This window comes from Ceratosolen solmsi, unplaced genomic scaffold (genome assembly GCF_000503995.2).
Source record: "Ceratosolen solmsi marchali unplaced genomic scaffold, CerSol_1.0 scaffold10, whole genome shotgun sequence".
In the NCBI taxonomy this organism is placed as follows: Eukaryota; Metazoa; Arthropoda; class Insecta; order Hymenoptera; family Agaonidae; genus Ceratosolen; species Ceratosolen solmsi.
In genome coordinates, this window is record NW_011948412.1 from 4,593,294 (window position 1) to 4,611,930 (window position 18,637).

General features: G+C 29.2%; 4 protein-coding genes across 4 annotated transcripts; 2 read left to right on the forward strand and 2 right to left on the reverse strand.

Moving 5' to 3' along the window:
* Positions 1-1,110: 1,110 nt before the first annotated feature.
* Positions 1,111-4,991, reverse strand: mEFG1 (mitochondrial translation elongation factor G 1). Its single transcript, XM_011506501.1, has 9 exons — positions 4,692-4,991; positions 4,397-4,555; positions 3,809-4,307; positions 3,445-3,709; positions 3,204-3,372; positions 2,853-3,143; positions 2,556-2,759; positions 2,173-2,484; positions 1,111-1,406 (listed from the first exon to the last, which is right to left on the reverse strand). Exons 1-9 carry the CDS (start codon positions 4,761-4,763, stop codon positions 1,140-1,142), a joined length of 2,238 nt encoding a protein of 745 aa, XP_011504803.1. The 5' UTR covers positions 4,764-4,991; the 3' UTR covers positions 1,111-1,139.
* A 1,076-nt stretch (positions 4,992-6,067) lies between these two features.
* On the forward strand, positions 6,068-7,041 carry LOC105367740 (alpha-ketoglutarate-dependent dioxygenase alkB homolog 7, mitochondrial). The gene has a single exon (XM_011506511.1). It carries the CDS (start codon positions 6,332-6,334, stop codon positions 7,004-7,006), a length of 675 nt encoding a protein of 224 aa, XP_011504813.1. The 5' UTR covers positions 6,068-6,331; the 3' UTR covers positions 7,007-7,041.
* A 4,469-nt stretch (positions 7,042-11,510) lies between these two features.
* On the forward strand, positions 11,511-12,052 carry mRpL51 (mitochondrial ribosomal protein L51). The gene has a single exon (XM_011506522.1). It carries the CDS (start codon positions 11,547-11,549, stop codon positions 12,027-12,029), a length of 483 nt encoding a protein of 160 aa, XP_011504824.1. The 5' UTR covers positions 11,511-11,546; the 3' UTR covers positions 12,030-12,052.
* A 1,099-nt stretch (positions 12,053-13,151) lies between these two features.
* Positions 13,152-17,529, reverse strand: LOC105364364 (dipeptidyl peptidase 9). Its single transcript, XM_011502276.1, has 11 exons — positions 17,493-17,529; positions 17,293-17,449; positions 16,622-16,756; positions 16,397-16,559; positions 15,753-15,994; positions 15,330-15,641; positions 14,954-15,240; positions 14,559-14,887; positions 14,209-14,460; positions 13,644-13,916; positions 13,152-13,515 (listed from the first exon to the last, which is right to left on the reverse strand). The coding sequence occupies exons 1-11, from the start codon at positions 17,527-17,529 to the stop codon at positions 13,168-13,170; spliced, it is 2,535 nt and encodes an 844-aa protein (XP_011500578.1). The 3' UTR covers positions 13,152-13,167.
* Between the last annotated feature and the right edge of the window lie 1,108 nt (positions 17,530-18,637).

Here is an 18,637-nt window from a genome sequence, read left to right on the forward strand (position 1 = left end):
CGATTATATCTATTAAATATATTTAATAAAAGCTTTAGAAAACTCATAAATTATTTTCTCCAATAATTAAGGACGATGTCGAATTTTATTATTAGCGTGTAATGTCTATGGTTAATTTAATCGACAATGAACGTTGACTTTTATGTTTAAGCTGCATTCATTGTTCGTCATAATTATAAATTATAATAGCGAAAGTTCAATTAAAATAATATCGTTAAATATCAATGAAACTTGATAAAGTAATTGTAGCCGTTGATTAAAAGAAAAAAGAAAAAAAAAACCATATTAGAATGCTTTAATTTCTTACAATTTTATAGAATCATTTTCCCATTAATATCCATGTATTTATAGCAATTGCCCAACACGTATTACATAACCATAATAATACATAATTTCCAAACTAATATAATATTACGAATGGAAAAATCATGTATTTATGCTTTAAGTTTATAATAATAATAAACTAAATAATTGAGTCTTATTTAAATATTAGCAATAATATACTGAAACTAAAAAATCCTGTAATTGTTATTAAACTGTATCTTTAAATAAAAATTATAGCTGACGCAATTAATGGTATGATGAAGTACAACTGTTATCCCCTCTGAGAACAACAACATTATATTTTTAACTCATTCCTTGTTTTTTTGTTCATACGTGCTTCGATACGACAAAAAGAAAGATAGAAAGCTTTTGTCGTTTGTTCCCTAGTATAATCTCGATTTTCTAGATATTTTATATTTTACATACGTTATGAGATATTAGATAATTAGATAGAACGTACAATAAAAACTATAATAAAAAACACAAAAGTACAATAATAAAAAAACAATATTTTATTTATTAATTACAAATATCGTATAATAATTTATTTACACATAAAAATACTGCAATCACTTAATTATCTTAATAATGTAAGTGCTCGACAATGTGCATTATATAATATATTAATTTTAACGAATTAACATAATTTTACATTTTTATCTTGTCAAATGATAATATTATCGAGTAAAAAATATTAAATTAATGTGATTTCTGTTTAAAAATATTTTTCAATCATTTTAAACATTATTGACAATATTATTCAATTCGTAAATATTCAGTATTAAACGTACGCCGAATAAATAACTAATTGTTATTTAATTTGATCTTTTTTGCTTTTGAGTTACACCCATACTTTCTTGAAATGCTTGAATAAGTCGATCCTGTACCTCCTGTGCACAAGGACTATATCTACTGTACTCCATTGAAAATTCTCCCTTGCCTTGAGTAAACGACCGCAATTGCGATGAAAATCCAAACATATCATTCAGCGGTACTTCAACATAAATAGTAAACCACTCTTCGATTTGCTCCTGTCCAGTGATGATACCTTGCCTTTTGTTCAAGTGATTTATTATTACGCTCTGTTGTGAAAATATTTATTGTTATTTCATTGTCTGTTATTATATTATATTATAAAAGTTGATTTTATAATGAATATAGGCCCCCTGAAGTTTATACATAATACATGATTCATTTAAAATCTTTAGTTTTATTAGTATTATAGCATTGTTTAACCTCGTGCATAAGTACGGTAAATAATAACTAGTCATGTTTAATATAATAATACATGGGTAGAATTAAAGGATTCATGCAATTATAAAAGATACCTGATGATATATAATCGTAAGCAAAAATTTTTCACTATAATTCTTACTATGCCAACGATATTTTCATAAAATTTATACTGCAATTACCATATTGTAATTGTTAAAATTAGACTGTAATTTACTATCGTTTCTGAAAAAATGTCACTATAAACTATACATTACACATATCCAAAGATTTCAAGATAAAAACGTCATTTGTAATTTATAAGACAACAACATAGAAGCAAAAAAGAAAAAACAAAAAACAAATAAGCAATCAAAGAATCTTAAAACAGATCTAATAAATAAGCATTAAAGGGAATTTTAAAGTACATATTGTCCAACATATTATAAAGATTAATTAGCATAATGATAGATAAAATTAAAATTAAAAATCTACTCTCGTACAAACTAATGTAAATTAATATTTTAAATTAATTCATAAAATATATTATATATAATTATATGCTAAATAATGTTTATGATATATTTAATAACTATAATTATAAAATTTATAATTAGATACATCAAAAGGTTTTACCTGAAATTCTATAGGACCTGTAACTTCGACGGCCATAATAGGCTCTAGAACATACCAATTACCGGTTTCGAATGTCTGTTTTATAGCTCCTTGAGTAGCTAAGAAGAACGCAAGTTCTGATGAATCGACCATATGGTTAGCACCGTCTATCAATCTGAGTTTTAAGCCAGCTAATTTATGACCAGTTAAGAGACCCTTTTCACACATTGACAAAAAGCCTTTTTGTACACCAGGCATAAATTGTTTGGGAACATTAGTCCCTATAGTTTCATCTTTAAACTCTATATTAGTGTTTCTGCTTGGTGGAAGTGGCTGGTGGAAGTAACAATAATTATTAATTTGAAAAATACCATTATTAATTTAGAATAAATATTCATTCTAACCTCCAAAACTCCAATAACACGAGCATATTGTCCTGCACCACCGGTCTGTTTTTTATGAAGATAATCAAACTCACACGGAGCACTTAAGGTTTCTCTAAAAGCAACTTTTGGTTTACCAAATATAATTGGACAATTATATTCACGCTGCATACGTTGAGAATATATTTCCAAATGCAATTCACCCATTCCAGAAATTATGCTTTGCTGTGCGTTTATAAATTAATACAAATTATAAAACTTATAAAAATTATAGACAAAATTCCTGAGATTTACTTAAAAATATAAAGGATAACGTACTTTATTATCAACATCGTAAGTAATATGCAATGTAGGATCTTCTTTGGTAAATCTTGCAATTGCCTTTGAAAAATTATCGCGATCTTTTATATTCTGTGGGCTAATCGACATGGAAACAACGGGCTCGGGTATAAATATCGGTTCCATCGATATTGCTAGATCGCCTTTAGTAACAAACGTATCACCAGAGGCACAATCAATTCCAAACAATGCAAATATATCTCCGGCGTATACTTCATTAACATCTTCCAATGTGTTTGAATGAAGACGCACCAAACGTGAAACTCGAACCTAAATATTTTTTTTTTTTTTTTACGTAACCTCTGCCGCTTTTAAATACCTACTACTTACTTTCTTTTTAGTTCTTGTATTATAAATATTATCGGTCTTTTTCAACATCCCTTGGTAGCATCTGAAATAAGTTAGTTGTCCAAATTTTCCAACTTCTAATTTGAAAGCTAAACCCACAAAACCATGCTTTTCAGAGCGCTCAGGGTTTAATACTAATTTTTCAGCTTTTCTAAAACAAAAAATTAATTCAAAATTTAATAACAAATTTCGGAAATATAATTACCACGACATTTATATTTACTCTTCTTTTTCCAAATAAGCATAATTATTAACATTTCCAGGATTTGGTAGGTAATCTAAAACTGCATCAAGTAATAATTGTACACCTTTATTTTTTAAAGCCGTTCCAACTAAAACAGGAGTAAATGTTCTGCTCAAGCATGTTCTTCGAATGGCATCCTTCAAGTCCTGTTTCGTAAATTTAGTTTCGTTTAAAAATAAATCTCCAAGTTTTTCATCCACATCAGTTACATGCTCGATTAGTTCATTCCTTGAATCTTCGACTTCTACATAAAATAGTAAAATGAAATTACATAATTAACATTTCATTCGTACGATATATGCAAAATATGTATAAACATATGGCAGTCTGCATATTGCCATACCTTCTTTCATATCTAGCGGTACTTGGTCCTCTCTCATAATTTCCCCGCAATCACCCTCAAAATAAATAGCTTTATTCTCAATTAGATCTACTACTCCAACTACGTTACTCTCTTTACCAATTGGCAACTGAAGTAAAGCTGCATTGTGTCCCAATTTAGTTCTCATTTGCTCCAAAACTCTTCTAGGATCTGCCTTAATTCGATCTAATTTGTTAATAAATCCTAAACAAGGTACATTGTAACGTTTCATCTGTCTATTAACTGTTAAAGTTTGCGACTGGACTCCACCGACCGCACAGAGTACCAAAACTGCACCATCCAAAACACGTAAGGACCTTTCAACTTCGACGGTAAAGTCTACATGACCAGGTGTATCGATTATATTAATATTATAATCTTTCCATATAGTATAAGTCGCAGCCGATTGAATGGTAATTCCACGCTGTTTCTCTAATTCCATACTATCCATCACAGCTCCAACATTATCTTTTCCTCTTACCTAAATAATTAATATTCCAAATGTTTATATTCAATTAGCTCTATTATTGCAATATAATTTTACGTTTTTTTTTTTTTAATACCAATTACCTCGTGCATTTTCTCAATTCGTCCAGTATAATAAAGAATGCGCTCTGTTAAAGTAGTTTTACCAGAATCTATGTGAGCCGAGATTCCTATATTTCTAATTTTTTCGATTGATTTGTGTTCGGCATATTTTAAATATGATGCCATGAAGCGTACTTTTCCCTAATAATTCATTTAAAAGGATGTATAATTTTTCAAAATTACGTAATACAACGTATATTTAATTATTTAAGTAAATAAACACTGATATAGTGATTTAATAATTTAAAAGGAAATCATAACCTGACACCATCCTCACCTCGAAAACTACCATCGGCACCCTCGATAAATACAAACTTCTCCGGCATCGTAATACAGGTATAATCCACATTGTTGATGATTTATATTGTTATCCAGCGCATTTACTAGATCTATTGGACAATAACTTCATACCGTTAATCAAACATGTGCCATAATAATCATCATATTTATGTTAATCAGACGACGATGCACTTGCAATACTTTTTTACCATTGACATTAAAATTATGTTATCGATCGAGTTTAGTTAGTAACTTCGTAACACAAACGCGCCGCTATTGAAATCTTAAAAATTACAATATTATTATAAATTTCAAACATATCGTCTAATTTCAAAATTTTCAAATTTGCTAAAATATCTAATTAAACATGAAGGGTTTATTCATAGCTTAAAAATTAATTTGACTATAATTCCCAAATACTTTCCAAAAGCTAAACCGCTTGATTAATGAATATCCGTAGAATTATTTTGACATGCATATATATATATATATATATATATATGTTTTTTTTTTAATTATTTTTAATATTTTACTTTATACAGTAAATGTTAATAATATAATTTTAAAGTCACTTGTAGTAGAGAAAAGTAGATTAACATTTATTAGCTCTAAAATAATATCACCACATTAAAAATCCGTATCTTCTTCACTTTTATTATTATTGCTATTATTATTATTATTATACTGGTTTTTTTGTTTGTTTTTTTTTTTTTGTTTTTGCTTGTTTTTTAAAGTAATTAAATAACGAATCGAAATAAAATTAATATTTTGAAAATTAAAATTTATTATAATTGTTACATTCTTATTGGATACGTTTGTCATTAACGTTATATTTACATAATCTTTACTTTCAAAATAAAACGAATTTTAAACAGTCTGTTCTGCAAGGGGCCACAATTAAATATAATTCATATTATATTTAGTTTTACTCCAATATAATATCATAATTATGTGCTTTAATGAATTAATTAACTTTTATTTACATTATGATTTTTCCAGAAACACAAAAAATTAAAAGAATTAAATTTGATAAATCCATTGTTTTACAAAATATTGTTTTTACACTAATAATAAGACAATTATTAATGGAATACAAATTTCGGTTTTCAATTCATATTCTAATGAACGTATTATAATTTATATTTGTTTATATTTGTGTAATTTATAGTTGTATGCTGTATCTGGAAATTACTGTTCAAAAATATTACAAATAAATGAATTTCTTTTGGAAGGGAAATTCGAATTACCAAATAAGGTACTTTCACATATATTTAAAATGTACTGCAAATAATTGAATGGAATATTGAATATATATATATATAACCATTTAGTAATTGTGCCAATCGTCGACAAAAAGTGCAAATAACCCACGTTCATATTATGAGAACGTAGACATAACTTCGTAAATAAGAACAAATAGGTTAGTGTAAAAAAAAAAAAATTTTTCAATATTGAAAAATTAAAGTATTCTATTGCATAATCAAAAACGAGTATTACGACAATATTCAACGATATTCTTTAATTATTGTTAAAAATACAAAAGATAACATCGGAATAACTTCAAGCATTTGAGTGCCTCGTCTGTAATAACAGCTATAAAATTTTATAATACAATCAATTCAAATTGTATATCCAATAATGATCATTAAAATATTACAATCAAAATTAAAATTAATCAAAGAACCTCTCGTTCTTCTAAAACAATGCAGCTCTAATGTTAATAAGATAGCCGTGAATGATAGCATTGATAATTTTAAAGATTGGAAAAAAAACTTGCATTCTACCCTAACAGTTTATGAAAATTATCTTACTATCGAGGAAGAAAAGTCTTTATTGAATGAAGTTGATCCCTATTTACAAAATTTGAAATATGAAACTTCCCATTGGGACGATATGATTCATGGTTATCGTGAAACTGAATATTGCAAATGGAATGAAGATAATTTAAAAATTATAAATAAAATTAAAGAGAAAGCATTTCCCTCGGACATGGAACAGCTGAAACTAGTACATGTATTAGATCTTGCGGAAGATGGATGGATAAAGCCTCACGTTGATAGTATTAAATTTTGTGGTGAAATCATTGCGACTGTAAGCTTATTAAGTGACTGTGTTATGCGCTTTACATATGTTGGTCACGAAGAAGATTATTGGGATGATTTCTTTATTCCAAGAAGATCATTATACATTATGAAAGGAGTTGCTCGTTATAAATACAATCATGAAATTTTATGTAAAAAAGAATCTGTGTATAATGGAAATATTATTGATAAAACAAGACGTATTTCAGTAATATGTAGAAGTAAACCGTAATAAAATGAAAGTGAATTATGTATTATTAATGCATATTATTGTGTAGTATAAATTAAACTTTTTATAGTGATATATGTGTAAATATTATAGCTGTCACTCCTCGAAATATAGTAGCAAAATTACAAATTAAATAAAGTATTTATTATAAATAAATTTTATTACATTGCTTTATAACTCATAGAATTAAAAAGAATATAAATTTGTGTTAATTTATTATGATAGATTTCTTTTTTATACGGTTTAGTATAAAATATTCGTTTTTAACATATTATACGTACAAAGTATAAGTTATAAATTCCATTGAGCCATATTCAGCTGGAATTATGCGATACTGTTAGTATTACGGTAAAAATTACTAATAGTATATTAAAACAGATGAACCTGCAAATCTAAGATTTTAAGTGAACAAAGCAGCAACAAGAAAGTGTATAAAATAATGATAAAAACACTTATTTGTAAATAATTGAAAAATAATTACAATAAGGAAATTTTTAAACTAATCTTAGCTTTAAAAGCAGACAATAGCAGTCATATTGGTATTATATAAGTATAAATTATTAAACAGATTACCAAATTAAAAATTAAAAAGAAAGAGAAATTTGAGTTTAGTGATACGTATAACATATTTTACATTGCAATATGTTTATGCCTAAATTTAGAAAATAATAAGTCATATATGATTATATTGCTAATTTTTATATTTTAATGTATTTATAGGCAATTTGCGGTTGTTAATTATATAAAAATGCGCAGGTTAACCAATGAATGATAAACCATTAGAGGAATCAACAATATTTAATCAATCAGACAAGAACGTGATCATAAAATGAAAACAAGTGAGTTAATGTATTTAAACTAAAGATTTGTAATATTTCTTTGATTTACTAAAATGTATATCAATAATAATTAATTAAAATAAAATTATTATCATTATAAATTTTATAATTCGGTAAAATATATAAGAAAAGAATAATTTAATTTATCTAATTATCCATTGATATAAAAGTTGTTTTAAATTAAATTAAATTCATATTGTAGTTAGTGTACTATAGTTTTAAATCATATACTTTAAGATTTAATAATGTAAATAAATGTATATATATATATATATATATATATAATAAAAATTAATTTTATAAAAAAATTAGATGGAAATTTTGTTACAACAGTAAATTAATCACATTAATAATCACCCTATTTTATAAATTTCTCTATATTTTATTAAATAAAAATATTTTACAAACCAAAAAACAATGTACACAATTCAATTGTTTCTTATAATGCATAAAATATTCATTTACCTTATATATACTTATGTATTAAATGTAATGGATAACTATTATTATTATTCATAAATTAATTAATATTTCCACTGAATCTTTTTTTTATCTTATGCTTTCATTCAACATCTTTTAATACATATTAAATCGTTAATTATTCATATTATAATTTATGTTTGTTTTTTATTTTTAATATTATAAATTTTTCAAATTTTCTAACTTATTTTTATGAATTCTTTTATGCTAATTCTTAGCTTATATAATAAATTAATATAATATATTATATTGTAATATTTATATTGTATTTATTTTTTTTTTTTTTTTTTTTTTTTTTTTTTTTTTTTTTTTTTTTTTACAAATGAGAAGTAAAAAGTCATTCCTAATTAATCCGTAAAATCTTTTTAATATAAAAAATAATATAATACTCGTCTATATTATGAAATAAAAATTATGCTAAAAAATTTGATTACACGAGTAAATGCTTATGATATAATTTCTATTATAAAATATTATATAGTAATATATGTAATATATACTTATATACATATTTTATTAAAAAAATCAACAACTTTATTCTTAACATTCTGAAAATACATAGCCAATATTAATATATTAATTTGACATTCAGTTATTTGTCGTATATTTTAATAACTAATTTGAATAATTAAAATTTTTAATTTTACAAAATAAACATAAAAATAATCATTTTGAATTCTTCCTTAATATTCGACATTTTTTTGCAGACCCATGATTTGGAAATTTATAAATAGTATTATAATATTCAGCGTAACGAGCAATTTTATTTATAATATTCAAGTGGAAAATTTAGAAAATTTGTGTAATATTACTTCATCGATTAAATAAACATACAAATAAATATTATGTATTGGGAAATCATTCATGAAAATATTCTCTAAACACAATTTTAGTACACATTTAATTTTTAGTGAGTAATCATACAGATGTTTTTTTTTTTTTGTTAAGATTATTATTTGAGTTTACAGATTTTTTTACAAAATAATTAATGATAAAAACAATTACATTTATTATTGTAAATTTCACAATTTATAAATACGTTAATACTCACAACTTGTATTAATTTTAATAATAATATGTAATATTAACTTTTTATAGAAATTGGAAAAAATGTATTGAAATATTTGCTCGATAAAAAAAAAAAACATGAAAAAATTAATACCGATTAATTTATACAATAAAATTGTTTCCAAATAATGTTTGAAAATAAATGAAAAATTTTATGAAATTCAATACATATAATATTTTGCACTAATATATATGTTCATTGATTTAAATTACTTTACAGCTACATAAACACAATGAGCGTATTTTGTAATTTAAAAAATTCTTAAATTTTAAATAAAAAATAATTAAATATATTTAGCAATATTATCGTCAGATTTTTCATAGCTGATTATGGAAGTTACATAGCTCAATGGAAGTAATTAATATATTTCAATAAAAACAATAAATACATCTTTAAAATAATTAAAATTTAATGTGATACAATAAGCAAAAACTTGAAGTATTCTTACAGTTAATAAAATCTAAAATATAATCAATATAATAAATATAATAAATAACCGAATGAATTAATTGAGGGGTACTTGTTTAAAACTTTTTTTTTTTTTTGCTTCTATTTTCAACTATTATTAAATTATTTAATTATAATATTATTAAAATGTATACATAATTTACATGATGTAGCTATAAATTAAATAAAGCTATATTAAATGTTTATACTGTCATTAAATGTGTAGAATAATTGTTATATTGTTTATTTAAAATTTGGAAAAGGTAAGTTTTTAGTTTGAAATTGTATTTAAGAAATTATTTTCATACATACTTTAAAAAGAAAAATTAGCGCAAGAAAGAATTTCTTTATTCGAATACAATATTTATAAAAAATATATATAGATATTTTAGATATTTAAAATATATAAATATATAGATAAGAATGAAAACTGCGTCAAATATTGTTGGACTGTTGGAATGTTTTTTAATATTATAATAAATTAATTTGCTCTAAGCTTGAGATATTTAATTTTTCACACATTTTCGTAACTTTGTTGCGATGTAAATAATTAATGTTTCGTCTGTGAATTACTTTACAATAAACATACTTTACTTTCACTCCTATTCTATATTAATATAAAATTAAATATCAATTGTAATAAGAAAATGTTGTATATATATATATATATATATATATATATATATATTTGTATAATGACATAAAATATAAATTATAAATATAAGCAATTTCGTCGATTAACAATGCAGGTATATTAAATCAAATATTATGAATTCTTTTGAATTTCATTCGTCCACAATTCGAGAAACGCGATCATTGAAAATGTTTAGTTTAATCTTGAATGCTTCGTCTATCTCGTTCTCAAAAATTTTAAAACGATTTGTCGTGTTTGACTCCGTACTTTGACTAGCCGAAAATACTCACGAATCGCGGAAAATAAAAGCGAGCAGCCTCGTTAACAAAATATAATTTGAAAAATAAATCGTGACAATGTTGATGATGTGATACAAAATCGATGCTTCTTAATGGGAAGTAACAATTTATCCAAATTAGGTATTTGTAATAATTAATCAAGCCGCTTGGCGTCATCATTGTCGTTTAATAAATAAACGATAATATCATGTCATTAATAGACATTTTTTTTTTTTTTTATTATATTTAAATACGGGAGGCGACGGAATTCACTATACAATTAAATTCCCTCTCTCTCTCGCCTTACTTGATATTACTTCTTGATCATTAGCATCGGGAGCGAGTATTAGCAATTAGCAAAGAAAGAGGCGGTAATTTCGAAAGGCGAGGTAGCCTTTTCATCCGCCATGCGCCACTTAATGATTGTCCTTTAGGTAATCGATGATAGGATCGCGGATGCAGGAGGGAGGTAAAACTTTTTAAATCAGTAGTCTAGGGTTTACGAAGAGGTTAATTGCGATGAAATGAAAGTGGCTTTTTAATGGGAATGGCAGCAGATGCGGTAAATTTTTAAAGTATATTCTTCGTTTGTGAATACGAACTGGCATTTTCGAAAGACAAAGGCTAAATAACAGGTGACAACAAATATTTTTTTTGCAGTTAAAATAAAGTTTCGTGCTTTTTGTAATTGTTATATTATAATGTGGCTTTTAGGTTAGATAATGCTTTATAGTTTTAAGCATTGATTGGTAAATAAGATTATTATAATATATGTTTGTATTTTGAGATTTGTAGGATGTGCAGCTTGAGAAATGTTGTAACGACAGGATTGAAAGCATGGTTGCCACAAATTACAACAGTGCGCTTTCGATATTTTGCTAATAAAAAACGACTCGTAAGGAGACATGGCTATTATGAGCACATAGATCAAAAGGGATTATTGGCGCATACGGATGACAATAATCCGATTCGACAGATGCCAACGTATCGGCCGGATGACTCGTGGTCTGAGAAAAAAGCATTGTTCGGACAGAATGATTATATAGACATTCTTGGAAACGAAGAGCTTTCGGTTAAGGATGTCATGTACAATGTCCCAATGTGGTTAAGAGGCGTCAAGGGCAATGAATTTCAGGTTCTTTTAAGGAAGAAGAAAATGTTAAAGAACGGCATTTACCCAATAGCTAGACCTACAAAATGGTTACAGTTAAATAAAAGAATCGAATATCTGTACAAATTTTTAAACAGAAAAACGAGGCCAAATATGTCACGAGACTAATTATTGTAGTAATTTTTAATAATTAATATCTTAATGTAATATGGAGTTTGTGATAAATATTTATAATAAAATATTGAATGATTATAAACATTGTTTATTTTAAATTCAATACTTATATAAAATATACAACTTACATAATGAAGAATAAGGTATATTAAATATTTAAACAACGAGACATTTATAAAATAATAAATTTTTCTTTTGTGTTTTTGTTTTTTGTTTTTTTCTTGTTTTTTTTTTTTTTTTTTTTTATAGGAAATAGTGCATTAATAAACACGAGTAAGGTATTTAAATGGCAGAAATTGCATCAACTATTTATTTCTCCCACTAAACATACTTTCAATTGCTGATTAATTGTAAAAAGGAGAAGAAAAAAAATCGTCAGTGCTATACACATATTAAGTTTAAAATAAAAATGATATAAATGATCTAGTATGTGTATATTTACATAAGAAATAGCAAATAAGTACAACTAAAAAAAGAGATAAAAGTATACAGAAAACTAATATCGTTCATTTCTATGTGTAAATATATTGTACAATGTGATTGCGAGTATTGTCCATTGCCATCAAAAATCAATGGGCTTATTTTTACAATTTTAACGATAGAATAATTACTTAAAATCTACATTTTTAAACAATTTACAAATGAAAATTAAAACTTTCTCTCAACCATATGGGTTAAATATCAATGATGAAATCTCTTATATTCTTGGAAATTCTTGAATAGCACAGTGCCTTAACTCATCAAAATCATCAATACAGTAGAAGGCTGTAAAAACTTATTATTTTGCAGCGTTGTAATAAAAACTGCATAAAACATTTTAATATCCATTTACGTATGTAATACTGTTAAGTCTTTAAAAATCTCGTTTTTGATTAGAAGCTACCGATTACTCATTTCGATAATAGCAACGCGATAAAAGAACGCAAAAGTCGAATGTTTTAACATTCATATTCTATATACATAAAATACCAACATGTTGCTTACATTATTTCATATAACAACTTTCTTCTGTTCATCATTTTACAAACTTAAACTCATATGTATAATAATTAATAATAATTAATAATAATTAATAATAATTAATAATAATTAATAATAATAATAATGATAATTCGGTAAAGCTAAAGCGGATTTATAAATAATTTTGTAGAAACGAAAGAAGAGTTGTTTCGTAATGCTTACTAGCATCTAAACTTCTGAGACTGTGCCTCTCATTGGGATAGACTTGCAACTGGTATGGTTTGCCGGTCTTTACAAGAACGTTTATCAGTTGACTCGTATGAAAAAAATGAACATTCTCATCTATTAATCCATGAATTATCAGTAGTCGGTTTTCTTCATCGGGAAATTTATTAACATAGGTTAAAACTGATCCATTAACGTAACCATGAATATTGTTTTGAGGTAGATCCATGTATCTCTCTGTATAACCCGTGTCATAAAAATACCAAGAGGTCACGGGAGCTCCAGCGATGGCGACCTACAATTTAGAATTACAATTACAAAAGGTTGAAAGGCATTTCTAATCATAAAGGGCTTTCTCTCAAAATATTAAATTAGAATATTTCGCTGCTTTATGATGAAATGTAGATATATAAAAAGAAAAACCTTAAAAACATCGGGATACTGTATTAGACCCATGAGACTTAAATATCCTCCATAAGACCAACCATGAATGGCAACACGATTTAAATCTATATAGCCGGTTATTTCAGCAAGCCACCTGAGAACCTCGACTTGATCGTTCAACTCAACGGTACCCATTTTTCGCTGCAAATGGCTTTCGAATGACAGGCCCCTGTGATGCGAACCTCGAGAATCGATTAATACCACGCAATAGCCTTGTGCCGCAAGCATATGCATCCTCAAATGTCTCATCCCCTAAAAGATCACGTATACAATGTAGAATATCGGTTAGAAGAACAACGATAATGCACGACCCATAATGGCTAAGACTTGATAATTTCAGCTCTTTGGTTACATAGTAAAAAAATATCACGCACCACATGACAGATTAACGTAAATCCAAAAAAACTGTACTCAAAAATTAATTCTAACAATTGTTTGTATAAGCAGTAATCAATATTATTGCGAGTATCGATAGAAGTTAATGAGAGATACGTTAAAATTCTGCTAATTATCATGATAAAATGTCATCGACGATTGTACAGACCTTGAAAGTATTAGATACTAATTGTACTTCGGGCCCTCCGTAGACATTTAATATAGTGGGATATTTGGTTCCATTTTTAAAATTATGCGGTTTAAATATCATTGAGTATATGGTATCTCCCGATGCAATCTTGTAAGTAAAAATTTCAGGAGCAAAAAGCTCGGATTCTGGTATCGATGGCTCGAGTAAGTATCCGACAAGCGTAAGCGAAATATTTTCTACCATCCAGTCAGATTGCGATATTCGAAATACCTTGAAAAGTCAAATAACATAAGGAAAATTACATTTCGTCCGTTAATGACGAATGTCCGAATAAAAATTAATAGAGAGTAATTAAAATAAAAATTCACCTGGCACGCAGGCAATGTTTTTATCGAACTATAAACAGTCACCATCATCGTACATTCCTTATTAAAGTAAACATTATTGTAACTATATCCTGGTCTTGTAAGCAATCTAATTTCTAATGGACGGTGAAGAGATACAGCATAGACATGCTGCTCGAGAGGCCCTTCCCTTAATCCAATAAAATAAACAATCGAGTTAGCTTCGTCAACCCACAATTCTCTGCCAAGTACCTCCCACTCGCCTTGCGTTAAAGCTACCTTCGACAATATACGCGGCTGTAAAAATACGCTATCCATTCGATCTAGAGATTCCTCGATTCCATTACCTGAGCCTGTACATTAAATGCATAATCTTATTATTTCAATTCATTATGTCAATTATATCATCTTCAACATACCAGCTATACTTGACGTAATAACGTATAAATGTCTATAATTAGTTTCTTCGCTACCCCAAATGAATTTCACTTCTGTTGGGTCATCGGATGGGAGAAAATAAAGCAAGTCGTTTACGTTTATCCAAATCGAGCTTGCTTCCGAATAAATAACTTGAACGCTCGCTGAAGATGGCGTAAAATGATTTTCCGAGCTGTATATATTTGGTGGAGGTTCGCAGAAATTGTCGACTGACAATAGCACAAGTTCTAACCTCTGTTGCTTTCTGTCTAACAACTGTACCCAAACGCTAATAAAGTAACATACAACTGTTAAAAACAAACATTCAAATTTTTCTTTTTTTTTTGTTACAAAAGACTAATAACTTTTATGACATACTGTCGACCATCTCGCATCCACCCAGCCCTGACCATATACTCCATCCAGGGAAACATAATATGTAATGGATACTGCAGTTCGAGAGTCTCTATATCCACAATTTGTGAAGATTCCGTTACCCTAAATTGCACTAGTTTTAAATTACTTCTCGCGTTATTAGTACCCGCTCTTGGAAATCTAAATTCATCTACGTCGTGCGAGTTGTCCGATGATGGGAAACAAAATATTTTAACGTCACTTTCGTCTACTTCTTCGTAAACAATTCTGTATTTTCCATCATCGGATTTCGGTTGCCACCAATAGCCAATATACCTGAAATAAATAGAATTAGATTTGTCGTATGCATTGAGATGTTAGTATGTGTCAGGGTGGTGGGATATTATGTTATAAAGTCTATGGGTATAAATGCATATAAATGCATACCGAGTAAATTCCTCTTGCATAACGTAGGACGGAGTTCCTGCGCTGAGAGGATCTTCGCCTAAACTCCTGCCCCCCTTTCTCGCATGTGTTAATCTTACCGAGGATCCTGTAATACTGTGAGACAAATGTATATCGCCAGCACAGGTATGAGCGACTAAGGCATTATTCCAAGGACATATTTGAGGGCAGAGTTTAGCACCGGACGTTGACATTCTGAGCTCCGATGGGAAGAGAGGCCCAAGCTAAAAGAAAAATAAATAAATTTAGGATGCTCGTTCTATCGTAGACTCGATAATTGATAATTTATGTGACGATTTTTTTTATGCCACTGTTAAGCCCTATAATCCGAATATTGAGCATGAAAATCTATGAGTGCGAGGCACACTGGTTAATCGTTAAATTAAATGAAATCGAATGGTAAGCGTGCACCAAGCTGCGTAAGAAATATACTATTTCGTTGCGTTATAACCTGTTTTCATGCTCATTCACGTTTCTAATGCGATGAAAATTGCTTTATGCTTTCTCAATCTCTGCTTTCGTTTCAACATAAAAACTCGTCATCTCATCCATAGACGCACACAAAGGAGAGAACATTCCAAATGCCATTCTAAGTTCAGCATCGATAAAAATTTAATTACATTTACCATAAAGCCAGTATCGACGCATTGATAAAGGCTACTCGCAGCTGGGAAAACTAACTTTCCACTTTCCGGATGAATTTCATAACTGGTAATACCCCAGGTCGCTAGTCTTTTCCTCTCCCAAAGCAATTGCTCCTCTTTCGACAACTGATTGGCACTGGAAATACTAAAACAATCAGAGACATAATAAAAGCAGTTTCACAACTTTATTTTAACGACAATACAAACCTTTGAAAATTAGCTTCGATAACGGGCTGCCACTGTAAGCGATAACCATTTATATGATCAGAATGCGCTACATCTACGTATAACAGAGTGGTCTCCCAGCCATTAGTCGGTGTACTCAGAAAATATATTCTTATCCTGAAAAACAATATAATAATTAAAAGCTAATTCTTATATATTAACCTTCGCTGCTCAGCATATTTACAATACTATTAAACAATGCAATGTAACATATTACCTGTCCTTTGTCGAATTTCATAAATGCATTATTTTTATAATAGATAATATTAGTTTGAATGCGTAGTGAGCAAATTTGTGCAAATGAAAATGTGATTGATAAACATTGAAGGAGCATTGCAAAACAACAGGTGGTAAAAGAAATTTTTCATAACTTTTTCATAAATGCAATGAATTTTCGTTCCAATAACAATAATACGCTAATTGAATATTGCATGTTAAATGAATTGAAATTCAATGGTTAAGCGAGCAAATGCCTGCCGACGGTCGCGATGCAATGAAATGCAATGCAATGCAATGCAATGTCGTGTCGTGTCGTGTCGTGTCGTGTCGTGTCGTCCTTTTAAACGTTATAGAAGGTGGTGCTGGTGCTCCGATGAGGCTCCGTTAAATTAAATACATCATCGTTAATAGAAAAAATTGGCCGTGCTAATAACCTTCCATCTGGTAGGGACCTGAAGGTGATGGAACCCGGTACCGAGCCAGCCGACATGCCAGACATTCTCCTGCGCAGATCGCTGACGACACCCCTAAGCTCGTTCCAGCTTTTACGACGGGCCGACGTCTCCTCGGAGCTGGTGCTCTGGAGCCGCTCTTACTCGGAGGCGCTGTTCTTTTCCTGCTGCACCTGCCTCACCGCTCCAGGTCTCGCCCCGCTGCACGAGGTTCTCCATGGTCGTGTGCCCGTCGTACGATTATGTCATTCGCCGAGGAACAACGATTTACGACACCTGAGCAGCATATCCTTGGCGACAACACCGACGATCACGATTGCCCTCCGTCGCTACTTATCGTTTTTTTTTTTATCGCCAAGGAGGCGGGCGCAGGCACACAATATCAGCAAAGACTGCTCGCAAGGTGGAGAAAATTAATGAGAGCGCGCGTGCGGCACCAACACCCCCGCCAGCACGGAGTAACGAAGTGTTGTACAGTGCAGTGTAGCGATAGCGATAGCGATAGTGGTAGTGGTAGTGGTAGTATTTAATAGTCGTTTTAGTAGTAGTGCCGTTAGTAGCGGCAATAGTATTAATAGTGTTTGTAGCGGTAATAGCAGAATAGTAGTAGTATTAGCGGTAGTAGTGGTGGAGGTGGAAGTGGAGGTGGTAGTGATAGCGGTAGTGATAGCGCTAGTGGTAGATGAGTAGTAGTGGTAGTGGTAGTGGTAGAGGTATTATTATTATTATTATTATTATTATTATTATTATTATTATTGTTATTATTATTATTATTGTAATTATTATTATTATTAGTGGTAGTAGTAGTAGTAGTAGTAGTAGCAATAGTAGTAGTAGTTGTCGTTGTAATAATAGTAGTAGTAGTAGTGCTAGTATTCGTAATGGTGATAGTAGTAGTAATAGCAGCAGTAAGTAGTAATCGCAGTAATGAGAGTAATAATAGCAATATCAGCAGTAGCAAAGGTAGCAGCAACAGTAGTAGCAGCAGCGGTGGCAGCAATAATAGTACGAATCGAGTAAGAGCTTTATTTTTAGGTTAGGTCCCCGCGAGCTCAAGGTACGACCCAGTCTCTCTCTCTCTCTCTCTCTCTCTATCTATCTATCTCACTCATTCGCTCACTCGCTCACTCACTCCCTCTGTCACCCTACCGCCCTCCCGCAAATACATACAACACAATCGCGTACCTACACGCACCTTCTCTCCTTCTCTCTCTTCCCTCGTACGCACGCACGCACGCACGCAGGCTCTCTCTCACTCTCTGGCTTGCGCCTATTCCCGTCTCACTTTCACTTTCACCGGCTGGCCTCCGCTTTTACTCCTCGACTC

Bases quoted from the DNA above. Each gene is read 5' to 3' on its own strand.
- mEFG1 (XM_011506501.1), bottom strand. From the start codon at position 4,763: ATGTGGATTATACCTGTATTACGATGCCGGAGAAGTTTGTATTTATCG. The intron at 2,760-2,852 runs GTACGTTATCCT...ATAAACGCACAG, and splicing joins CTTACGATGTTGATAATAAA to CAAAGCATAATTTCTGGAAT. The intron at 1,407-2,172 runs GTAAAACCTTTT...TTTTCACAACAG, and splicing joins CAGGTCCTATAGAATTTCAG to AGCGTAATAATAAATCACTT.
- LOC105367740 (XM_011506511.1), top strand. From the start codon at position 6,332: ATGATCATTAAAATATTACAATCAAAATTAAAATTAATCAAAGAACCT.
- mRpL51 (XM_011506522.1), top strand. From the start codon at position 11,547: ATGTGCAGCTTGAGAAATGTTGTAACGACAGGATTGAAAGCATGGTTG.
- LOC105364364 (XM_011502276.1), bottom strand. From the start codon at position 17,529: ATGGAGAACCTCGTGCAGCGGGGCGAGACCTGGAGCG. The intron at 14,888-14,953 runs GTATGTTGAAGA...TTTAATGTACAG, and splicing joins TATTACGTCAAGTATAGCTG to GCTCAGGTAATGGAATCGAG. The intron at 14,461-14,558 runs GTGAATTTTTAT...TGACTTTTCAAG, and splicing joins AAACATTGCCTGCGTGCCAG to GTATTTCGAATATCGCAATC.